We start from the raw sequence: 25,904 nt of genomic DNA, 5'->3' as shown, positions 1-25,904 counted from the left end.
TTTGTCTCTACCCCCAAGGACTGGTTTTGCCTTTGCCTACAAATCTGCTTCCATGGGAAAAATTTCTGTATAGTTCTGGGCTGGTCTGAGCAACTTATTGGGTGCTAAGCAAACTTTTCAAGGCATTGAAAGGTTTTTATATTTTCACATATTTGTCAGGTCTTCAGTAATAACCCACTTTTTCCAGAACCAAACATGAAGACAACATGAATGTTCACATATTTGTCAGGTCTTCAGTAATAACCCACTTTTTCCAGAACCAAACATGAAGACAACATGAATGTTCACATATTTGTCAGGTCTTCAGTAATAACCCACTTTTTCCAGAACCAAACATGAAGACAACATGAATGTTCACATATTTGTCAGGTCTTCAGTAATAACCCACTTTTCCCAGAACCAAACATGAAGACAACATGAATGTTCACATATTTGTCAGGTCTTCAGTAATAACCCACTTTTTCCAGAACCAAACATGAAGACAACATGAATGTTCACATATTTGTCAGGTCTTCAGTAATAACCCACTTTTTCCAGAACCAAACATGAAGACAACATGAATGTTCACATATTTGTCAGGTCTTCAGTAATAACCCACTTTTTCCAGAACCAAACATGAAGACAACATGAATGTTCACATATTTGTCAGGTCTTCAGTAATAACCCACTTTTCCCAGAACCAAACATGAAGACAACATGAATGTTCACATATTTGTCAGGTCTTCAGTAATAACCCACTTTTCCCAGAACCAAACATGAAGACAACATGAATGTTCACATATTTGTCAGGTCTTCAGTAATAACCCACTTTTCCCAGAACCAAACATGAAGACAACATGAATGTTCACATATTTGTCAGGTCTTCAGTAATAACCCACTTTTCCCAGAACCAAACATGAAGACAACATGAATGTTCACATATTTGTCAGGTCTTCAGTAATAACCCACTTTTCCCAGAACCAAACATGAAGACAACATGAATGTTCACATATTTGTCAGGTCTTCAGTAATAACCCACTTTTCCCAGAACCAAACATGAAGACAACATGAATGTTCACATATTTGTCAGGTCTTCAGTAATAACCCACTTTTCCCAGAACCAAACATGAAGACAACATGAATGTTCACATATTTGTCAGGTCTTCAGTAATAACCCACTTTTCCCAGAACCAAACATGAAGACAACATGAATGTTCACATATTTGTCAGGTCTTCAGTAATAACCCACTTTTCCCAGAACCAAACATGAAGACAACATGAATGTTCACATATTTGTCAGGTCTTCAGTAATAACCCACTTTTCCCAGAACCAAACATGAAGACAACATGAATGTTCACATATTTGTCAGGTCTTCAGTAATAACCCACTTTTCCCAGAACCAAACATGAAGACAACATGAATGTTCACATATTTGTCAGGTCTTCAGTAATAACCCACTTTTCCCAGAACCAAACATGAAGACAACATGAATTTTCACATATTTGTCAGGTCTTCAGTAATAACCCACTTTTCCCAGAACCAAACATGAAGACAACATGAATGTTCACACATATAAAGAATTGTCCCTATCCCATGGAGCACTGCATGTTGTATGCAAACAGTGAATCATGGAATACTACATCGAAAATTAATGATGCACCCATGGTGACTAATATAATAAAAAAAAGGAATTGCTTCATTAAATAAGAATGTTTATAACACATTCTTCTTATATGAAAGAGCTCTAATTCAGGGACCTGAGTCCTGTTCTAGGGAGAATTGGGGTAACCTCTTTGTGGGCCTAGAAAACATTCTCTCACTTTTTTAGGTGACTGAGGCCGGAGATAATTTTTTTTAAGTGGTGCTATGAGTAGTATCAGGGGAGAAACCAAAGGAAGAACTCTATGTGTGTTTTGCTCATGGGGTTCAACACAGGCTTCAGGATCCTTGGTAATGGCAAATGAGCAGACTGTCCTAGGAGTGGGGTGAAATGTCCTGAACTTGTTTGAACCATTACCCCTCTTGAAGGAGGTCCCCAAAGACTTCCAAAAAGGAACGTCTGATATCCCAGACCAATCAGAAGACACATTATGAGTGGTCATAGAGAATGGCTGAAATATTCCAAATCCAAAATTAGGTCATGATGCCTCATGCATAGGGCTGTAGATCCTGTTTGGAATCAGGGTTGTCTCCAGAAAGCCATAATTCACAGATACTGTCAGTGTGTGTCAGGCAAAAACTGATCTGCAGCCCGGAGTTCCCAGAGGGCCTCTGAGCAGGGGCCTCATTTAAGTAATTTAATCTCTAAGAATCTCAGTTCCTCCTCTAGAGAAGGGGAATCAAAATTACATCTTGCTCCCAGAGATACTGTGACGATTCAGTGTTATGTGAAAGATCTTCACAGCCCAGAGCCCTAGTTATTAATAGGTGAGTGAAAAGCAGTGGAGGGGGGTCTCCCACCTAGTCACTGAGGACATCCCTCCAGCACCTCCCAAATCATGGCCTTGGGAAGAACAAGGAGAGCACAGACTGCACTGTACATCTGCACCCAGGGGAGCTATTCTGACGCACACACACCCCCCCACCCTGTCCCAAGGAGGCTGCGGACACATAGCTTCCACCTTTATTGCACCTGGTGGCATCTCCCAGGGTCTCAGGGCTGTTCATAGCCAGTGGGCAGAGGGTTGACGTGGGGATTGTGGAAAAGAGTGTGGTTGCCGTCTCCCCAGGAGTAGGGCTGTGAAGAGAGGGAGAGCGGATTGTCAGCGTGGTCCAGGCCGAGGGGTTCTGCGTCTGTCCCTCACCCCCACCCCAGCACCCTTTGCCCACCTGACCCTCGCTCCCACCCTGGGGCAGAGGCCTCAGACCAGAGTACCTTGGTGCGGATACGGAGGTGGCGATAGGGGATGAACTTAGGGCGTTCCTGGTGGCGTGCGTGGAGCCAGGAGTTGAGGGTGCAGAGGGCCACGCTCGGCAGTGCCAGAACAAAGGTCAGGAAACGCCAGGTGTTGGCTACAGAAGGAGAGGGGAAGCCCAGATGAGAGAGAAGTGGGAGGCCAGGGCCTCTGAAGGTCAGAGCGGGAGCGTTCGTCTGTGGAGGTGTCATTGGGCCCTGGAAGGCCAGAGGTGGGAGAGGGGTACAGGTAGGCAAGCCACAGGATCAGGTCTCAGCCAAACTCACCTCCTGCCCCTCCGTGGTCCCCCTTTGCTGCACTTGCAAAGCCCCGACTCAAGGACCTCAGAGGCAGAGCCATTGTGGTCATGAGAGAAGCTGGAAACTGCACTGTCCTTTTGCTCTCCTTCAGGGAGGCCTAGATTCTCCTCCCTCTTTTGGGGCCAATCACCTGTTGAGTCTCTAACATGGGTGGCTATTTTTAGGGGTTTTCTATATTTAAAGTGAGGCCTTACTAGGCATGAGGTCTTTCTCTCTAGACAGCTGATATCTGGTCCCTCTTATTTGGTAAGAGATGCTTAAAAAAACCAATATGCCGTTCTTTTTATAGTTGCAGGGAGCTATTTCCTCTAATACTCTATTCCCAGTGGCTGACGCACAGTTGGTCTTTAGTGACTATGCGTAAAATGAATTAAGTGGCTTTTGAATCTCAGTTTTTTCATCTGTACAATGTATAATAATTTATACCTTAAATGCAGCTTATGAAATTTAAGTAAAGTAACAGGAATATGCACCTTAGGTTCTGGCATAAAACAGTAGTTCAGTATATGTATTAGTCACAGTTCTTCTCAAAGAACAGAACTTAAGTCTAATTGGTTTTAAAAAGATAAGCAATTGAAAATCTTAGGTAGCTCACAGTGTCTCTGGTATGGCCAGAGAGGCCAGTAATCTGTGCAGCCAGAAACAAATAATTCTGTGGGCCAGCTGCTATGAGACACCACCACAATTTGTACTGTTAGACTCCGGATGCCAAAAACTTCACCATGGTGCTCTGGAAAGCCGGATCCTTCTACCCTAACATCTTCTGGAAAGTGGATTCTTCATGAAGCTTGCATCTTTGAATTGATGTCTTCTGAATCAGAGAATCATGTGCTCCCCAGTTTACAATAGCTAGGTCTTTGCCTACTCTTTAGATTCAAGAAAGCCTGGGAAATTGAGTTCTACCTTAAGGAGGCAGGAATTCTATCTTGGACAAAATCCCCAAATATAAAAAGAATATTCCAAAGATACTGGGTAGTCTCAAGCTTGACATGTGTCTACTGTTAAGTATATTATTTCAATCTGAAAAATCTGATTACTTGCAGGAAAAAGAAGAAAGCTTAGTGAGACCCGTATAAGCTCTGTATCAAAGTAGGTCACTAGAAAGCTACATGATAGTGCAGGGCTAATTTCTGTCTGGTTCACTGTTCTGTCCTCTGTACTAGCACAGAAACTGGCATGAAGTTGTTGTTCTAAAAATATGTTTTTATTGAATGCTTCAAATATGTTACATTATTTATCTCTATATAAATGCTTTTGCAGGACTATAATCCAACAGGATGCCTCTAGCTTTGATCAGAACTGATGTACATAATATTAATTTAATATATGAAAAAAAATAAATTTTTATATTTAATCTGAATATATAAAAGAAAAATGAGAAACATACATTTTTAGAAAGGGGGTCTGACAGGGTATCAGAATGGATAAAAAAACAAAACCCATCTATATGTTGCCTCCAAGAAACACATTTTAAGCCCGAAGACACCTCCAGATTTAAAGTGAGGGGGTGGAAAAGAATTTACCATGCTAATGGACATCAGAAGAAAGCAGGAGTGGCAATCCTTATATCAGATCAATTAGATTTTAAGCCAAAGACTGTAATAAGAGATGAGGAAGGACACTATATCATACTCAAAGGGTCTGTCCAACAAGAAGATTTAACAATTTTAAATATCTATGCCCCCAACGTGGGAGCAGCCAACTATATAAACCAATTAATAACAAAATCAAAGAAACACATCAACAACAATACAATAATAGTAGGGGACTTTAACACTCCCCTCACTGAAATGGACAGGTCATCCAAGCAAAAGATCAGCAAGGAAATAAAGGCCTTAAATGACACACTGGACCAGATGGACATCACAGATATATTCAGAATATTTCATCCCAAGGCAACAGAATACACATTCTTCTCTAGTGCACATGGAACATTCTCCAGAATAGATCACATCCTCGGTCCTAAATCAGGACTCAACCGGTATCAAAAGATTGGGATCATTCCCTGCATATTTTCAGACCACAATGCTCTAAAGCTAGAACTCAACCACAAAAGGAAGTTTGGAAAGAACCAACATTCATGGAGACTAAACAGTATCCTTCTAAAGAATGAATGGGTCAACCGGGAAATTAAAGAAGAATTGAAAAAAATCATGGAAACAAATGATAATGAAAATACAACGGTTCAAAATCTGTGGGACACAACAAAGGCAGTCCTGAGAGGAAAATATATAGCGGTACAAGCCTTTCTCAAGAAACAAGAAAGGTCTCAGGTACACAACCTAACCCTACACCTAAAGGAGCTGGAGAAAGAACAAGAAAGAAACCCTAAGCCCAGCAGGAGAAGAGAAATCATAAAGATCAGAGCAGAAATCAATGAAATAGAAACCAAAAAAATAATAGAACAAATCAACGAAACTAGGAGCTGGTTCTTTGAAAGAATTAATAAAATTGATAAACCCCTGGCCCGACTTATCAAAAAGAAAAGAGAAAGGACCCAAATAAATAAAATCATGAATGAAAGAGGAGAGATCACAACTAACACCAAAGAAATACAAACTATTATAAGAACATACTATGAGCAACTCTACGCCAATAAATTTGACAATCTGGAAGAAATGGATGCATTCCTAGAAACATATAAACTACCACAACTGAACCAGGAAGAAATAGAAAGCCTGAACAGACCCATAACCAGTAAGGAGATTGAAACAGTCATTAAAAATCTCCAAACAAACAAAAGCCCAGGGCCAGACGGCTTCCCGGGGGAATTCTACCAAACATTTAAAGAAGAACTAATTCCTATTCTCCTGAAACTGTTCCAAAAAATAGAAATGGAAGGAAAACTTCCAAACTCATTTTATGAGGCCAGCATCACCTTGATCCCAAAACCAGACAAGGATCCCACCAAAAAAGAGAGCTATAGACCAATATCCTTGATGAACACAGATGCGAAAATACTCAACAAAATACTAGCCAATAGGATTCAACAGTACATTAAAAAGATTATTCACCACGACCAAGTGGGATTTATTCCAGGGCTGCAAGGTTGGTTCAACATCCGCAAATCAGTCAATGTGATACAACACATCAATAAAAGAAAGAACAAGAACCATATGATACTCTCCATAGATGCTGAAAAAGCATTTGACAAAGTACAGCATCCCTTCCTGATCAAAACTCTTCAAAGTGTAGGGATAGAGGGCACATACCTCAATATCATCAAAGCCATCTATGAAAAACCCACCGCAAATATCATTCTCAATGGAGAAAAACTGAAAGCTTTTCCGCTAAGGTCAGGAACACGGCAGGGATGTCCATTATCACCACTGCTATTCAACATCGTACTAGAGGTCCTAGCCTCAGCAATCAGACAACAAAAGGAAATTAAAGGCATCCAAATCGGCAAAGAAGAAGTCAAATTATCACTCTTCGCAGATGATATGATACTATATGTGGAAAACCCAAAAGACTCCACTCCAAAACTGCTAGAACTTATACAGGAATTCAGTAAAGTGTCAGGATATAAAATCAATGCACAGAAATCAGTTGCATTTCTCTACACCAACAGCAAGACAGAAGAAAGAGATATTAAGGAGTCAATCCCATTTACAATTGCATCCAAAACCATAAGATACCTAGGAATAAACCTAACCAAAGAGACACAGAATCTATACTCAGAAAACTATAAAGTACTCATGAAAGAAATTGAGGAAGACACAAAGAAATGGAAAAATGTTCCATGCTCCTGGATTGGAAGAATAAATATTGTGAAAATGTCTATGCTACCTAAAGCAATCTACACATTTAATGCAATTCCTATCAAAGTACCATCCATCTTTTTCAAAGAAATGGAACAAATAATTCTAAAATTTATATGGAACCAGAAAAGACCTCGAATAGCCAAAGGGATATTGAAAAAGAAAGCCAACGTTGGTGGCATCACAATTCCGGACTTCAAGCTCTATTACAAAGCTGTCATCATCAAGACAGCATGGTACTGGCACAAAAACAGACACATAGATCAATGGAACAGAATAGAGAGCCCAGAAATAGACCCTCAAATCTATGGTCAACTAATCTTCGACAAAGCAGGAAAGAATGTCCAATGGAAAAAAGACAGCCTTTTCAATAAATGGTGCTGGGAAAATTGGACAGCCACATGCAGAAAAATGAAATTGGACCATTTCCTTACACCACACACAAAAATAGACTCAAAATGGATGAAGGATCTCAATGTACGAAAGGAATCCATCAAAATCCTTGAGGAGAACACGGGCAGCAACCTCTTCGACCTCTGCCGCAGCAACATCTTCCTAGGAACAACGCAAAAGGCAAGGGAAGCAAGGGAAAAAATGAACTACTGGGATTTCATCAAGATCAAAAGCTTTTGCACAGCAAAGGAAACAGTTAATAAAATCAAAAGACAACTGACAGAATGGGAGAAGATATTTGCAAACGACATATCAGATAAAGGACTAGTGTCCAGAATCTATAAAGAACTTAGCAAACTCAACACCCAAAGAACAAATAATCCAATCAAGAAATGGGCAGAGGACATGAACAGACATTTCTGCAAAGAAGACATCCAGATGGCGAACAGACACATGAAAAAGTGCTCCATATCACTCGGCATCAGGGAAATACAAATCAAAACCACAATGAGATATCACCTCACACCAGTCAGAATGGCTAAAATCAACAAGTCAGGAAATGACAGATGCTGGCGAGGATGCGGAGAAAGGGGAACCCTCCTACACTGTTGGTGGGAATGCAAGCTGGTGCAGCCACTCTGGAAAACAGCATGGAGGTTCCTCAAAATGTTGAAAATAGAACTGCCCTATGACCCAGCAATTGCACTATTGGGTATTTACCCTAAAGATACAAATGTAGTGATCCAAAGGGACACATGCACCCGAATGTTTATAGCAGCAATGTCCACAATAGCCAAACTATGGAAAGAACCTAGATGTCCATCAACAGATGAATGGACCAAGAAGATGTGGTATATATACACAATGGAATACTATGCAGCCATCAAAAGAAATGAAATCTTGCCATTTGCAACAACATGGATGGAACTAGAGCGTATCATGCTTAGCGAAATAAGTCAAGCAGAGAAAGACAACTATCATATGATCTCCCTGATATGAGGAAGTGGTGATGCAACATGGAGGCTTAAGTGGGTAGAAGAAGAATAAATGAAACAAGATGGGATTGGGAGGGAGACAAACCATAAGTGACTCTTAATCTCACAAAACAAACTGAGGGTTGCCGGGGGGAGGGGGTCTGGGAGAAGGGGGTGGGATTATGGACATTGGGGAGGGTATGTGATTTGGTGAGTGCTATGAAGTGTGTAAACCTGGTGATTCACAGACCTGTACCCCTGGGGATAAAAATATATGTTTATAAAAAATAAAAATAAAAAAATAAAAAAAATAAAAAAAATTAAAAATAAATAAATAAAAAAAAAGAAAGGGGGTCTGTAGCTATTCATTCTGTAGGTTTGAAACCGAACACTAACTTCTACTTAACTTTCTGAGGTTTTTTTTTTTTCCTGAGTCTTTTTTTTTTTTCTAAGATTTTATTTATTTATTTGACAGAGATCACAAGTAGGCAGAGAGGCAGGCAGAGAGAGGAGGAAGCAGGCTCCCTGCTGAGCAGAGAGCTCCATGTGGGGCTCGATCCCAGGACCCTGAGATCATGACCTGAACAGAAGGCAGAGGCTTTAACCCACTGAGCCAGCCAGGTGCCCCACATGAGGCTTTTTTTTTTTTTTTTAAAGTAACCTTGTTGAATGGTCAAATGTTCATAGTGCTTCTAACTTATTCCAGAACCCTTACTGAGCTATAATGGATAGCTACTTCCCAGTTGGAATTTCGACTTGCTGCTGATAAGATGGACCTTATTCCAGTACAAGTTACTTGGCATCTCCCTTAACATACAGTCCCCTCAGCTTATGATAATGGCCTTTGGAGAAAGCAAATGACCCAAAGTGTTTTTACCTGAAAACATTCTAGGCTCTCCTCTCTCCACTGAGTTTTGCTGGTCATAGCCAAACGATTGCCTGGGCACTCCCATCCCTTTGTCTTAACTTGGAAGTTTCCGTGAAGAATTTTTCTTGCTGGTACTTGGTGAAGGCCCCGAGATGGTGCCATCCTCTGCTACTGTTGCCTCCATGTGGACACCTGCCCAGGACTCAGCCTTACATTTAGGTAGTATGCACTTTCCTAGCTGATCTGTGTAGAGGTGGTGCAGAGCAGCTCCTTTGGTCTTTGCAGTCACCATTATTTCTTAAGGTGTCTCGCATACTATCAAGTAATTGGGCTGCTTCCAAAGCTTCTAGTTTCTAGAGGTTTAGGTTTTCCTTTGTTTTAGGCAGGGGGAGAACAAACTTACCGGTTGTTAAGTAAACCCCAGTGGGCAGCATGCCAGCCCCTTTTCAGACATGCCTCAGCTGTCTGATGGTGTGAAGCAACAATTCCCGGTCATTTTCTTTTGTATGTCTTTCCTGGGATTCTACATACCATGACCATATTGTCCAAAGCAAAGATCAGTCCAACGTCTAATCTACTAAATATAAATTTTGTTTATGGGGAGGCTTAAGACAGGATATCTGAAATTAGAATTGTCCCAGAAAGTGAGGATACAGGATATGAGTTAGTGAAGATGAACTGTGAAGGGATTTAGAAATAAGACAGAATCAGGGTGGAACTCTCTAGTGGGCTAATGACAACAGGATGAAAGGGTCTAAAAAGGTGTTATTGGCTCCCTTTGCCCTTGGAGCAGGTGAACCTTGTTATAATGGCCATCTACTGTTCTGTGTCTGCCCAACATATGCCTTCTTCTGGTAATAAAAACCTGGGTTTTCTTTCTTTCTTTCTTTCTTTCTTTTTAAAAGATTTTATTTATTTATTTGACAGAGATCACAAGCAGGCAGAGAGGCAGGCAGAGAGAGGGGGTAAGCAGGCTCCCCACTGAGCAGAGAGCCCGATGCGGGGCTCGATCCCAGGACCCTGAGATCATGACCTGAGCCGAAAGTAGAGGCTTTAACCCACTGAGCCACCCAGGCACCCCCAACCTGGGTTTTCTTTGCAAAATCACTACCGACTTCTCATTTTCAGTTCTTAGTTCTGGTGGTGTTGACTCCATCCTCCATCTTCAGGAGGGGCAACATGACCCAGGCTTAGACAAACCAGAACATTCTGTCCTCCTAACCACAGTACTGGGTTTGGTAGGGCTACATGTCCATGAGTCCCAATTTTGGGGCTTATTTCTTGGATACTGAAATGTAGTAGTACTTCAACTGGACCTGGAGTTGCTAGAGCTTCAGGCTGGAACCTTATATTGAGGCCAATACTGAAGCCATATTTCAGAGCAGACCTGAAAGACAGGGATAGATCAAGCCTTCTTGATAATATCTCAACCCCTGGATCATGATGTACCAGAACTGAGAAATGTCTGTACCCTTAGACATTTCAGTTACATAAAATGACCAAAAAATGGGGTTTCAAGTCTTCATTAATTGCTGAACATTTCTGTGAAACCACATCCTATTGCTAAATGTTTACCAGTGAATTCGTAATTTCTGTACTATGGTCTGTTTTATTGAAACTTTTTGCCTTATTTTGTAGATGAAACTTAATGGGCACTTGAAGTGAGTCCAGAGTTACTTAAGATGAAATTAATTGAACAAAGTATGCTTAAAGATGTAGTCCAACTTGCTAAAAGTTTAATGGTTGAGCCTATACTTTTATTTTCTTCTTGCATTTCATAATAATGTAACATCATACATAAAAGTAAATCTATAACTGTGACCTGATTTTTCTGAAATATGTATCTAATCCTGGGAACACTGAGGTTTTTAGCTGAGGCAGGCATTCTTGTGCTCAGTTGGTCTCATTAATTGTATAACTTGAGCCCAGGCTGAAGTTATGCCACAGGCCAAGTGTATGGAGTTGTTCCCATGAGACCTTCATCTCATATCCTATGTGCTGTATTCACTAGGCCAGCTGCTGAAGAGATCCTATAATAGTGACTTATTAATCTCAAGTATTTTGCCATCAAAAATGCTGATTATTGAAAATAACTTGAAGGCCTTTTGGCACTATCACTGATGCTGCTAAAATTTTGATGAGATCATCCTGTAAATTTTTAGTAATCTCATTATTACAAATATGTGGATGAAATGCACTGGACCCAAGTAAACAGTGTTGTTCTCAGTTGTTTTTCTCTGGTATCACTACAAAAATAACCATGGAATGACTGAATGGCAGGCACATGGACTAGGAAGACATAAATAGGATGTGATCATTTTGGTTAAATTTCCAAATATATCCATTTTGTCGCTTGAGAGGACAAGAAGAGTACAAGAAACCCAAGTTTTAGGATAAAAGACTTGAGCAACTTGGGACGCCTGGGTGGCTCAGCCAGTTAAGCCACTGCCTTTGGCTCAGGTCATGCATGATCCCAAGATCCTGGGATCGAGTCCTGCATCGGGCTCCTTGCTTGGCGGGGAGCCTGCTTCTCTCTCTGCCTCTGTCTGCCACTCTGCCTGCTTGTGTTTGCTATCTCTTTCTCTCTCTTCTGACAAATAAGTAAATAAATAAAATCTTAAAAAAAAAAAAACTTGAGCAACTGGAAGTGGTTCCTTATTTAATATTATATTATTATATTATTTAATATTTATTGAGTACCTACTATGAGTCAAGCACTGTGCCTGAGTCTTGGCTCTCATGGAGCTCAGTCTACTAGAGGAGGCAGCGATGTGACCAGACAGTCATGATGGTTCATCATGCTGCAGTATAAGTTATCATACCAAGTATGATAAGAGAGTTTGGGAAAGCTTTCAGTGGAGTTGGGACTCATATGATAAGTAGGACACGTTTAGGTCACAGAAAAGGGGAAAGGGCATCCTGGGTAGTTGGAAATAAAACAAGTGCAAGAGGCGTGAATGCCATGGCCACTAAAGCTGTGGAGGTAGGACAAAGCCAAGTGAGAAGCCATTTAAGGTATGCTGAAGCATTTGAACTCTATTTTATAGGCCACGTTGGGGGATGGGGTGGCAGGCATGAATTCTTTTAAGCAGGGAAATGACATCAGATTTAGTATTGGAGTCTGGGGTTAAAGTGAGGACTCTAACTGGTGGATTATATGGATGATGAACCAGAATGCAGAGACTGGAAGCAGGGGAGGTTGGCTAGGAGTCTTTCATATAATCCAGGGAAATGATGACAAGAGTTTGCACTTAAGGCAGTAGCACTGGCCACTGAGAGAAGGGACAAAGGTGAGAAGACTTTCTGAAGCAGAACAAATAGGATGTGGTGCCTGGTGGGACTTAAGTTACAAGAGAAAGAGGAATCAAGATTAGGGCTTAGAAACTGGATAACTGATGCTATTAAGGACATCTATGCAGTCTGAATTCTCACAGTGTAGCTCAACTTTTTTCCCCCACTTTTAATAGCACACTGTTGGGAAAACCAACAAATAAAATGATTTTTTTAGCTTGCCAGGTCTTTGTGGACAGCTCTGACGTTATTCTGATGGGATTTCCTCTGTAAGTAAGGAGGCTCTTTGTCCTAGCGGCTTTCAAGAGATTTTACCTACAATTATGATTCCTCAATTTGACTATCAGGTGCCTTGATGTTTTTTTGGAAATCTGTAATCTTGGGTGGAGATCGTTTGGCCTCTAGTACATGAACGCTGGTTCCATTCACGAGATTGGGAAAATTTTCATGAAGAACTTGTTCCACTTTATCCTCTAGACTTCTTTCTTTCTCCTCCCCTTCAGGGACTCCAACAATTCTGACGTTGGGACGTTTCATGGCATCATTTGTTTCCCTGATTCTGTTTTCATGGTTTCTAAGCTGTTTGTGCCAGGCATCCTCCTGATCCTTTCTCTCTATCTGTTTGTCCTCCAGATCACTAATTCTATCTTCTGTCTCAGTTACCCTAGCTTTGAGAGAGTTTAGATTAGATTGGAACTCATTGAGAGCATTGTGAACCTCAGCCCTGGTAGCTTTTAGCTCCACCCTAACATTGTGAACATCATCTCTGGTCGCTTTCAGCTCGGCCTTAATCAATTCCGTTTGGTCACCCATGGCTTTCTCCAACCTAGCTCTTGCCTGGATAATTGTTAGCCTGAATTCTCTTTCCGACATATTGTCTATGTTGATATCCATTAGCTCTGTTGCAGAAGGTCCATCCTCTGTAGTTTTCTTCTGTTGGGCATTCCTCTTCCTAGTCATTTTGGTGAGAGATGACTGAACAGATGTAGCTGGATGTATCGACCATGGTGCAGTCAAGGTGCACCCTGGAACACTTCTGAGCAATCAGGATTCCCCACCCAAATGAGAGACAAAAGAAAAGAAAAAGAAAAAAAGAGAGAGAGTGAGTGAGAGACAGGAAAGAAAGGGAAGATGAAAGAGAAGGTTCAGCCCGAATGGGGCCCAAGGTAAGATTTATGAAGTAGACAAACAAAAACAGACAAACAAAAGGACTGATAAAAGTATATGACAAGAGGGCGCCTGGGTGGCTCAGTGGGTTAAAGCCTCTGCCTTCGGCTCGGGTCATGGTCCCAGGGTCCTGGGATCGAGTCCCGCATCGGGCTCTCTGCTCAGCGGGGAGCCTGCTTCCCTCTCTCTCCCTCTGCCTGTCTCTCTGCCTACTTGCGATCTCTGTCTTTCAAATAAATAAATAAAATCTTAAAAAAAAAATTAAAAAAAAAAAGTATATGACAAGAGAAAAAAATATATATATGCAAATAAAGGAAGAACTTTGTCAAAAAGAACCCCAAGTGTAAGATTTATATACTATCAGGACAAACACAAAAACACAGAAACAGTGGTGGAAGAAGAAGATGGGAGAGTGGAACCAAGATGCCCTTCAACGGACGAATGGATAAAGAAGATAAGGTCCATATACACTATGGAGTATTATGTCTCCATCAGAAAGGACGAATACCCAACTTTTGTAGCAACATGGACGGGACTGGAAGAGATGATGCTGAGTGAAATAAGTCAAGCAGAGAGAGTCAGTTATCATATGGTTTCAGTTATTTGTGGAGCATAACAAATAGCATGGAGGACATGGGGAGATGGAGAGGAGAAGGGAGTTGGGGGAAATTGGAAGGGGAGGTGAATCATGAGAGACTATGGACTCTGAAAAACAATCTGAGGGTTTTGAAGTGGCGGGGGGTGGGAGGTCGGGGTACCAAGTGGTGGGTATTATAGAGGGCACAGATTGCATGGAGCACTGGGTGTGGTGCAAAAATAATGCATACTGTTATGCTGAAAATAAATAAAAAATAAATTTTAAAATATTTTAAAAAATTAAATGATTTTTAAAGCACAGAAAAATGACTTATTAATCTCTGATATTAAGATGTCACTTAATATCCTTGTCCATACTGAGAATATACCCATATTTCAGTAACATACTTTTGCTTACCATCTAAATCCTTCTGTAAACTGTGAAGTTGAGGGAAGGGAGAGGAATTCAGGAAAAACAAAACAAAGCAGGGCTGAGCTGAGCAAAGCAAAACCACTCAGCATTTCTGAGGAAGATAGAGAGCAGAATAAGACTTTCCTAAGGGTATGGATAGAGAAGGAAATGAATGACCCATCTACAGGTCCGCCTGCCAGGCTATCAAAGGGCTCATCTAAGACCACACCACATGGGTCCATCTGGCAAGGTTAGACCTCTGGCTGAAAGATTTCCCACATTGAAGAACCCCGTACTGCGAATGGCTATTCCTCTGTGTGCATGTTTTGGGTGATTGATCAAGTGGACATGCTGACTGAAGCCACAGCCACACTCTAAATTCAAGTGTGGCCTTTGCTTCATGGGGCTCTCTATGCTGGGTCAGAAAGGAGCTCTGGGTGAAGCACTTCCCGAAGTCAGAGCACATATAAGGCTGCTCACCTGTATGGAGAAGCATGCCACTGGCCGGGAAATTCTTCCCACACTCAGGACAGGAAAACTCAGCAGCCATTACTGCTTCTGGTTCATCTGTGGAGGGTGAACTTGGAGTCTGGACTCTGCAGGGATCCCTGGGGCAGAGGGAGAGCTGGGGAAGGGGTGAGTGGAGGAGGAATGAGGGAGGGTTGATAAATACTGGAGACAGAAAATGGAGACATAAGGGAGGTAAAAGATGGTGTGGGGGAGGAGTCTGAAGAAGAGGGGCATGGTTAGAGCCTGGAGACTGGATGGGGTGGGAACATCAGTCACTGTGGTGGAGGGGCAAGAAAAAGCAAAGGAGGTTGCTGAAGGGACATGAAGGACCTGGGGCTTCTGCTCAGCTCCAGCAGAGGGGGACTAGAAGGGCTAATGCCCTCAGGTGGTGCCTGGGGCTGGTGACAAGCCACATGGCGTTTGAGCTTGGTGCAGAGGCTAAAGCTCTCCCCATACTCCTCACACCTGTAAGGCTTTCCCCCTGTTCGTAGATGAATGTGCTAGGTGAGGGAGGTCTTCCACCTAAAGCTGACAGAAGCTGCTCACCTGTGTGAACCCTCTTGTAGAATATTAGCTTCTACCCATCCCCAGAGCCTTCATGTACTGGGGACAGATGTAGGGCTTCAGTGCAGTATGCAGTATTTGGTGAGCCAGCAGCACAGAGCTAACTATAAAGCCCTTGCCATACTCCCCACAGATATATATTTGCCAGAGTGGATTCACTGGTGCTTAATGAGGTTGGAGCTCCCACAGAAGGTCTTGTCACACTGGGGATAATGACAGGGTTTCTCATTGGTGTGGATCTTTCCATACTGGATGAGGGATGTATTCTGAGAAAAACCCTTTTCACAGGCCCTTCACTTGTAGAGCTTATTTCTCTGGTGAATCCATTGATGCTATCAGGTTGGAACTTTGGCTGAAATGTTTTCTGTAGTCAGGATGGAGGTAAGACTTTTCACCAGCATGACTTCAAAGATGATGGGTCAGAGAGTATCTCTGCCAGAAGCTCTTGCTCTGACTGTGACTGTGGTCAGTGCAGATATAGGGTCTCTCATTAGGCATGGGTTTCCTGTGTCCAGCAAGCTCACAGTCTAGGAGTAGTACTCCCTATCCTCAAGGGCTTGTCTTGAGATTTCTCTAATTTAAGGTTCTGGACAATGTCATATAAAGGTGTTTCTTACTCTGAGTCCAGGAGTAGATGACACTATTTTGGGGTCTATCCCTTGATGTTCTCCATTATTGAGCTTGTCCTCATTCTTGTTCCCAGTTCCTGTGGAAGAAACTGGAGGTTTCAGATTCCTCCACAGATATGCTCCCCAGAGAGGGGGAGTAGAGCACCGAGGATAGTTTTGCTATAAAATTGCAAAGGAGACTTTGCTTTCAGAATCATATAATCATTGTTTCTTGATGGTAAGATTTATTTTAAAATATCACCTGGAGTTATAACATTTTAGTAGTCTTGGACATTGACAGCTTCATCATGCATTAAAATGTACCAAGGAAGGCTCATTCACATTAGCCTGGAATACCTGAACACTGACCATCAAGAAAGAATCAACCTCAATAGCAGAAGGAAAGATGTTACTTTATTGGTTAAAGTGATTAAAAGAAGGGAGTCACACAAGCCAAGAAGATAATTAAATGGCTTGTCACAAATAAGATTGGAAAATAAAACATTTTGCATATTTTTTAAAATTGAAGTATAACTGACATTGGTAAAAGTTTTTTTTTTAAAGATTTCATTTCTTTATTTGGGACACAGACAGAGATCACAAGTAGGCAGAGAGGCAGGCAGAGAGACAGGGGGAAGCAGGCTCCCTGCTGAGCAGAGAGCCCGATGCAGGGCTCAATCCCAGGACCCTGAGATCATGACCTGAGCCAAACGCACAGGCTTAACCCACTGAGACACCCAGGTGTCCCATTGGAAAAACTTTTTAAAAGAGGATATACATAAATTTGTAATTTAAAATGTCCATAATCTAACTGGTGTAAGGTGGTATCTCAATGTGGTTTTGATTCGAATTCCCCTGACGGCTAATGATGATGAGCATTTTTTCATGTGTCTGGTAGCCACTTGTATGTCCAATCAAAACCACATGGAGATACCACCTTACACACAGGTAGAATGGCAAAAATTGACAAGGCAAGAAACAAGTGTTGGAGAGGATGTGGAGAAAGAGGAATCCTCTTACACTGTTGGTGGGAATGCAAGTTGGTACAGCCACTTTGGACAACAATGTGGAAGTTCCTCAGAAAGTTAAAAATAGAGCTGCCCTATGACCCAGCAATTGCGCTACTGGGTATTTATCCCAAAGAAAGAGATGTAGTGAAGAAGAGGGCCATATGCACCCCAAAGTTCATAGCAGCAATGTCCACAATACCCAAGCTGTGGAAAGAGCCCAAATGCCCTTCAACAGAGGAATGGCTAAAGAAGATGTGGTCCATAAATACAATGGAATATTATGCCTCCTTCAGAAAGGATGAATACCCAACATTGCATCAACATGGATGGAAGTGGAGGAGATTAAGCTGAGTGAAATAAGTCAAACAGAGAAAGATGACCATCAGATGGTTTCACTGACTTGTGGAACATAAGGAATAGCACGGAGGACATTAGGAGAAGGAAGGGAAAATGGAGGAGGGAAATTGGATGGGGAGATGAGCCCTGAGCCAACTATGGACTCTGGGAAACAAACTGAGTGTTTTAGAGGGGAGGGGAGTGGGGGGAATGGGTGAGCCTGGTGATGGGTATTAAGGAGGGCATGGATTGCATGGAACCCTGGGTGATATATGCAAATAATGTATCATGGAATTCGACACCAAAAACTAATGATGAAAAAAAATAAGAGAGAGAATTTAAAAAAAAGAAAAGAAAGGAGGTGTACATAGGGGAAAAAAAACTAATGGTGACTAACATAACATAAAAAGACAAAAATTAACAAAAGAATAAATAGCTAGCACTTACAGAATACTTATTATATGTAGGGGCTGTTCTAAGAGTTTCCACAAATAGATTAAACCTCCCAATAACTTTCTAACATGGGGACGATTAACCCATTTTACAGATAAAGAAACCAAGCCATTGAAAAGTGTTAATCTTGTCAAAAGCCATCCATTTGGTAAGCTGCAGACCAGGACCCAAATGATCTGGCTTGAGAGAGTTTTCTCCTAATTTGTATGCTACAATATCTCTCACTGGGACAATTTTGAAAAAGAAATTCCCTTTTCTCCATAATTCTGACCCTCTCTAAGAAAAACATGTTCATGTGTAAACCTGGTGATTCACAGACCTGGGGATAAAAATATATGTTTATAAAAAAATATATGTTTATAAAAAATAAAAAATTAAAAAAAAAAAAAAAAAGAAAGTTTCTTTGCCCATGTCTACATATTTAAATACTCTATAATCATGGTTTAGTTACTGAGGAAGAGGAAGCTACTCCAAGCAAAAGAGGAATCTAATTCTGCCTCCCAAAAAGAAAATTCTCTTTATACTTTATGAATGTTCTCTGGTTCATTCACATTTTCATAATGATATTTTAATGCTATCTATTTATTTATTTTTAGATTTATGTATTTGAGGGGGAGGGAAGGAGAGCACTAGGGTGGGGGGAGGGGCAGAGGGAGGGAGCCAAACCCTCAAGCTGACTTCCCACTAAGCATGGAGCCTGACCCAGGGCTGGATCTCCTGACCCCAAGATTATGACTTGAGATGAAATCAAGAGCTGGAGGCTTAGCTGACTGAGCCACCCAGGTGCCCCTTAACGCTAGCTATTTAAGTTAAATGAGTTTATTTTATTAATTCCCTTTACTATTGGAATATATCATTGTTATAATAATGCTTTATAAGCATTTTCCTGCCATGCACAGAGCTTGTTTTTTCCCTGTTGAATTTCTTATGAGGAATCATCCCCAGGAGTATAGCTGTTGCCCCATATCAGAAAGGGCCTCTGGCCACCATAAAGCAGAAGCTCTTCTAACCATGAATGGATACAGTTCAATTTGTTAGAGCCTGACATTGGGCCAGCCACAGTGACCCCAGCTTATTCACGGTCTCTGGAGTTCTAGAAAGACTACAGCAGTTCTGGTGACTCTCTTCTGGGGGTCAACTAGGGTATGTTAGTGCGGTCAGTCCTTATAACAGTCATAGGAGCTATACAGCCTGCCAAAGACATAGTGCAGTCAGTCCTCATAACAGTCATAGGAGCTATACAGCCTGCCAAAGACTTAGTGCGGTCAGTCCTTATAACAGTCATAGGAGCTATACAGCCTGCCAAAAACTTCCATCTAGGTAGCCGCATAGTCCGTCATTCTTTCTGTAACTGTCCCAACTACCTTTTCCTACATTCCTTATCACTAATCTAACCCAGGCTTTCTTTACCAAATCTGGAGATTACTCAATGTTTCTTAGTTTGCCTTTTTGGCTCGTTTTACCTTACTTCCAATTACCTTACACAAAGCTGTCAGGTATCTTTCTTCTTCTTTTATATTATGTTCAGTTGGTCACTATCATTAGTTTTTGATGGGGTGTTCAATGATGCATTCATTAGCTGTGGACAACACCCAGTGCTCATCACAACATGTGCCCCCCTTAGTACCCATCACCCAGTTACCCCTCAAAAAGTGAATGGATAAAGATATCCATATATACAATGGAATATTACTCAGCCATTAGAAAGGTCGCCAAACTGTGGAAAGAACCAAGATGCCCCTCAACGGATGAATGGATAAGGAAGATGTGGTCCATATACACTATGGAGTATGATGCCTCCATCTGAAAGGACGAATACCCAACTTCTGTAGCAACATGGACGGGACTGGAAGAGATTCTGCTGAGTGAAATAAGTCAAGCAGAGAGAGTCAGTTATCATATGGTTTCACTTATTTGTGGAGCATAACAAAAAGCATGGAGGACATGGGGAGTTAGAGAGAAGGGGGTTGGGGTAAATTGGAAGGGGAGGTGAACCACGAGAGACTATGGGCTCTGAAAAACAATCTGAGGGTTTTGAAGGGGCAGGGGGTGGGAGGTCGGGGTACCAGGTGGTGGGTATTATAGAGGGCACGGATTGCAGGGAGCACTGGGTGTGGTGCAAAAATAATGAATACTGTTACGCTGAAAATAAATAAATTTTTAAAAAACACTAATTCGGAAAAAAAAAAAAAAAAAAAAAAGAAAGAAAGAAAGGATGCATATCCACCATTTGCAGCGGCATGGATGGAACCGGAGGAGATGATGCTGAGTGAAGTAAGCCAAGCAGAGAAAGACAGTTATCATACGGCTTCACTCGTACATGGAACAGAAGCAATAGCACGGAGGAGCACAGGGGAAAATCTGAAGGGGAGAAATCAGAGAGGGAGACGGGCCATGATAGACTCTGGACCCCAGGCATGTTTCTTAATGTAGGGCAGTGCTTCCAGTTTCTGCAGGGAACACATGGAAAATGTTAATTTGTGCAGCATCCTAGGATAAAAGGGTTGACACTGCTCTCAGCTAGGGGTGCTTGGCCCAGTGCTTCTGGCCATGGCAGGCCCCACCTACCTGCCCTCAGGGTTAAAGCAGTGGCTCTCTACCCTGGCTGTACAATAAAATTAACCAGTTTCTAAAAATTCTTTTGCCCAGGCTGCACTCAGGTGTAATAACATAGTATACAGCCACAGCTGAGAGCCTCTGAACTAAAGAGATATCTCAGTTTATCCTGGAAATCTCTACGATTACCTTTCTTTCACTATCGCCCTTCCTTTTCAGGCATGGGTCCAGGGTATTGATTAAGTAAGGTCAAGGTCCTAAACTTAGGTGTGTGGAGCCCTCAATAGCTAGACTCCATGCCACATAATTTGGACAACAATGTGGAAGTTCCTCAGAAAGTTAAAAATAAAGGCTAAATGAGTGTGGATATACAGGGCGGGGATATACAGACTTTCAGTCGCAGCGGTGAGTGTAAAGTTCTGAGAAAGCTGAACCTGAGGCCTGGGTGCTTACACCTGTGCGCAGGTTTTCACATAGGTGAGGGGGCAGTTAAAGGTGGAATTCAGTGGAGACCTTGGGAATAGCAGGAGGTCTGGATTCTAAGGCCAAGAGGAGCTGTGGTGCCGCACGTGCGGCGGGAACGGCTGGGAAATGAGCGGGTAGACGGGACCAGCACACTCCGGGAAGAGAGTGGAGAGCAAAGCTGAAAAGGTCAGTGGAGACGCTCGTGCTGCCCCTTCCCAACCGGATAATACTGACATGTTCGCGGGGGTCCATGGAACAACCTGTGGAAGGGCCTGGACGGAAGGCCGTGCTGGGAGATGCCCCCTGCTCGAGGTAAGAGGCAGCAGGCTCAGGCTCCTGCCATTCGCTAGCTCTTACCTCGTGAGATCCCGTGCCCGCAGGTCTCCTGCAGGACGCCCGGGGGTGCAGCCCAGCGGGGCTGGTCATCCCCACTCTCCGGACCCGAGACCCGCGGTCCGGCGGCACTGCGATGGGACCCTGCTCCGCGAGGGCCGACGCCCCACTCCGGCAAAGAGGCCGCGGGGGCTTCCCCAGGCGCCCTGCGGGAGAATGTGGTCGCCGGCAAGGGGCCTCGGAAACGGGAAGATTACTGACCCTGCCTCTAAGCCGCTCACGCGCGCATCCCCCCGGCCGTCCAGACCGGGATGCCGAGGGTCCCGGGCGTCCTTACCCAGCCTCAGCCAGGGGCATTTCGTCCTGGCCCGTCCTTTTCTCTTCTCACTTCCCAAAAACCTGCCCCGCACGTCCCCTGGCGTTCCCAAGAATGGGGCGGAACGGTCTGGGCAGTGGGCACGCCACAGAGCCCCGGAGGAACCGCCATTCCAGTCCCCAACTGCAGCGTCCGAGGACGGGGCTTGGGGCGAACTGTCCTCAAGCCGGAGGCTTCAGAACCCCGCTTACCCCGCCAGGCCTGGTCGCTGCGCTGGCGGACCATCCGCGCACCCGAGCCGGAGGCTGCGAGTCGCGCGCACGCGCCGGCCCCGCACCCGGGCGCGCCCCTCCCGCGCTCGCCCCGACCCGCGCCGCGCCCGGGAATGGAGAGAGAACGCTGTGCTGGAGACAGGGCGATCGCGCCTCCTAGGGACAGAAAGCGGTGGCGCCGACCGGGCTGGAAAGCGTTGGAGGCCAGAGGACCCCGCCTGGGTCGCAGGGCTGAGATGAGGGTGAGTCAAGTGAGGCGCTGGCTTCTGGCACGGAATTTAAGGGGGCGCCCAAGAATTTTGTAATCAAGATAAACAACATTTGAATGCAATATCTCAAAAACAAACAAACAAATCTTATTTATAAGAACAGTTGGCTGCACAGGCTGCTCAGGCTGCAGTTGGCCGATTTAAAAATAAAGTCAAGTGTTGGGCGCCTGGGTGGCTCAGTGGGTTAAACCGCTGCCTTTGGCTCAGGTCATGATCTCAGGGTCCTGGGATCGAGTCCCGCATCAGGCTCTCTGCTCGGCGGGGACCCTGCTTCCTCCTCTCTCTCTGCCTACTTGTAATCTCTCTGTCAAATAAATAAATAAAATCTTAAAAAAAAATAAAGTCAAGTGTCAATCTTGATTATCAAGTATCTCCGTGCGCCTTTACATTTTACACTGGGAGGTGGTGCCTCTCAGCTGGTCCCATCTCTGGCAGATCCCCTCACTCAGTGTGGGGGGACACGGAAGCGGACGACATCTGAAGTCCCTGATGATGGTCTGAATTCTGCCACTGGCTGCTGAGCGGTTGCCCCTTGCAGAGTCAGAGTCCAACTGCATTATTAAGGAGAGTCCTGGTAGTGCGGAACAGCAGTGATTCTCACAGGGTAGAACAAAAGAAAGTTCACTAGAAGCTCACATACTTGTATATGACTACAGAGTGATCCCAGAAGCATTGTTCCTAATAGCCAAAAACTGAAATCAATGGTCATCAGCAGTCAAATGCATATAAATATTAATGGTAATGTAAACAATGGAATACTGTAGAACAATAAAAAACTTGCAAACACTGTTGCTCAGAAGAAACAAGACATAGAGTCCAATTCCATTTCCATAAGGCTCAAAATCCCGCAGAATCACAGTATATTGTTTAGAAATCCATTTACATAGATTATATATTTATATTTATAAGTTTATAAGTATATATAAATTTCATATATATAAATAATATATAAATATATAAAAATTTCATATGTATGATAATTTCATCCTACATATATAGAATATCAGAATAGTGCTTATAGCCCTAGAAGAGAGGAAGAAGGTGTGAAGTGGTGCTCTGGAGCACAACATTTCTGGCCCTGGGTAGTGGTTACAGGGGTACCTTTTAACTATTCTTTGAAATACACTCGTAGATGGAGCACCTGCCTGGCTCAGTCTGAAGAGCACAGGACTCTAGATCTTGGGGTCATGAGTTTGAACCCCACGTTGGGTGCAGAGAATGAATAACAAACAAACTTTCAAAAATGAGCACATAGGGGCACCAGTGGCTCAGAGGGTTAAGCCTCTGCCTTCCGCTCACGTGGTGATCTCAGGGACCTGGGATTGAGCCCCGTATTGGGCTCTCTACTCAGCAGGGAACCTGCTTCCCCCTCTCTCTCTGCCTGCCTCTCTGCCTACTTATGATGTCTGTCAAATAAATAAATAAAATCTTAAAAAAAAATGAGCACATAGATTTTATGTACTTTCCTGCATGTAGAACATTTTTTAAATGCTTGCAAAGATAGGAAAGTATCTAGAACAGTGCCTGTCACGTGGGAGGTGCTTAATAAATATTTGCAAAATTGTTGAGCTAGTGTAGTGCTGTAGCAGACCCTTGGTCAAACACCTAAGCAGAAGAATTAGGATGGCCCTGACGTTATTGCTTGAAAGCCTGGGTCAGAAGCTTGGTGACAATAAAAATCTCAGAGCAGTGGGATTTTACTACATTAAACAGAAAGGGCAAGTAAGTGTTCTTAAGTCTTTAAGACTGGGGATACCTGAGGGCTGATGTCCAAATAAGGTCCTGCCAAGTCTCCAGAATCCTCCAGGTGGGGAAGAGGGGAGTTTCTAAACCTCTTATCTCCCAACCACGTGATCCTGAAATTCCAGTCCAACTACTTTACATGGTTATAGAAACTGCCTCACTATTTAAATCTAACATGTGGGATCTTCGTGCAATTCCTTCCTCTGCCATCAGTGCTTTCTTTACTTTGTCCACACTTTGTATTATAATGACCACTCTCCCTGCCTAATTCTCTTGGATTGATAACACATTAGTGGACAGGGGAGATTTAGTTAAAGGCCAGGGAAGGACTGAAATTGATGGTCTCTCTAGGTTTCACAGTCCTCCTGTTCAGAGCTGTCTCCTGACTGTCTCTCAATTGCACCAAGTCCTGGGGATGCTCAAGAATCAATTCCCCCTTTGGAGAAGTTTACACTAAGTTAATATTTTCAGAGTGCAAACACTTTGAAGCCTTACCCCGTAAGTTAATTAATAAAACAGTAAACTGTTATCAGCTATTTGCTCTTATCAGAAGGTCCACATTTCTTTTTTAAAAAATATTTATTTGTTTATTTATTTATTTATTTATTTAATGAGAGAGAGAGAGAGAGAGCATGAGTTGGGGGAGGGGCAAAGGGAGAGAGAATCCTAAGCAGACTGTCTGCTGAGTGTGGAAGCTGGTGCCTATGCTTGGTCTCATGACTCTGACACCATGACCTGAGTCAAAGCCAAAAGTTAGATGCTCAACCAACTGAGCCACCCATGAGTCTCAGAAGGTCCACATTTCTAAGGAAATTGCTGCCATCAGATAATAACAACAGAGAAACCAAGGGGTATCAGCTAGACTACCTGCTTGTTAAGAGAGTGGAGAAGAAGCAGGCCTGGAGGGAGATGTTGGGAGCTGAGAGGGTGTGTATAAACCTTGCAGTGGGAGTAGGGGTGGTTGTGGGGGGGGGAGATCTTTTAATAGACAATTATCTTGCATCTTCGGCTCCCTTATTGTGCTGTGCATTTCCCTCTGTGGGAGTCGGTGTCCACCCAAAATCCTAAAGCAGCTTCATCATTATGTAGAAGGCGTAAGTGTTGGTAAGTTTTGCATCAACAAACCTAGGATAGCCTGGGTGAAGGTATTATTTGACAGATTTAAGAAAACCTCCTAAAGGAAATAGATTCTTGGAGTTGTTTACTTGTCAGGAGAATTTGTGAGCTGTGATGGGGAAGGGGTTTCAGATGGAGCTTCAGAAAAGGTCTAAAACTGGGAAATGGCATAATCAAGCTGAGTGGGCTAGCCAAGGTTATTGGTCCCCTTCTTGAAAGCTCTCACTCTTCCCAACTTCTACACACACCTGATTTCTAACTACCAGCACCCATGTTCTTTGAGGACTCTCTGTGGACTCTACAGCCTGCTTCTTGGCAGGTCAGAAGTGCATAATGAGAAAACAGCTATTTTGAGTCACTGCCTGGGCATTTTATTGTATGACAACCCTCTTCACATTCAGAGTCTGGAGTTTACATTCAGAGCCGAACTTAGCATTCCTGCCCCAAGTTCCCATTTTGTTTCTCCCAGGGCACCTTCTAAAATAGCTACTTGGAGTTGAGCCCTTAAAAAGTTAGTGACCTCTGTCCAATCACATCGGTGGTTGCTTAGATAGGTGCTACCCTGCTCTCTCTCTCCTGTGGTCATGACCCAGGACAGAAGGCTGCCCTTCCCCCAGTTGATTGCCCCTCCACGTCTGAGATTTGTAGGTAATAAATCTTGTGGCTTTACTTTCTTTTCATGGGTGTACTGAAATTTCAATCAAAATGACCCCAGGA

At 43.1% G+C, this 25,904-nt stretch overlaps 1 protein-coding gene across 2 annotated transcripts; it reads right to left on the bottom strand.

Moving 5' to 3' along the window:
- Positions 1-2,589: 2,589 nt before the first annotated feature.
- LOC131819690 (cytochrome c oxidase subunit 6A2, mitochondrial) lies at positions 2,590-22,087 on the bottom strand. Of its 2 annotated transcripts, none has more exons than XM_059154958.1 (3): positions 22,039-22,087; positions 2,856-2,992; positions 2,590-2,717 (listed from the first exon to the last, which is right to left on the bottom strand). In XM_059154958.1, exons 1-3 carry the CDS (start codon positions 22,070-22,072, stop codon positions 2,634-2,636), a joined length of 255 nt encoding a protein of 84 aa, XP_059010941.1. In that variant the 5' UTR covers positions 22,073-22,087; the 3' UTR covers positions 2,590-2,633. The 2 variants fall into 2 exon arrangements, with proteins under 2 accessions (XP_059010941.1, XP_059010940.1); XM_059154957.1 differs by lacking the exon at positions 22,039-22,087 and adding an exon at positions 3,162-3,288.
- Between the last annotated feature and the right edge of the window lie 3,817 nt (positions 22,088-25,904).

Source organism: Mustela lutreola, chromosome 17, assembly GCF_030435805.1.
Source record: "Mustela lutreola isolate mMusLut2 chromosome 17, mMusLut2.pri, whole genome shotgun sequence".
Taxonomy (NCBI): domain Eukaryota; kingdom Metazoa; phylum Chordata; class Mammalia; order Carnivora; family Mustelidae; genus Mustela; species Mustela lutreola.
Note: the sequence above shows the minus strand (reverse complement) of the source record. Positions and strands in the feature narration are given on the sequence as shown.

Excerpts from the sequence above, each read along its gene's own strand:
- LOC131819690 (XM_059154957.1), bottom strand. The coding sequence starts at position 3,243 with ATGACCACAATGGCTCTGCCTCTGAGGTCCTTGAGTCGGGGCTTTGCA. Across the intron at positions 2,993-3,161 it reads GGACCACGGAGGGGCAGGAG|CCAACACCTGGCGTTTCCTG; the intron begins GTGAGTTTGGCT and ends CTCCTTCTGTAG. Across the intron at positions 2,718-2,855 it reads ACCTCCGTATCCGCACCAAG|CCCTACTCCTGGGGAGACGG; the intron begins GTACTCTGGTCT and ends CTCTCTTCACAG.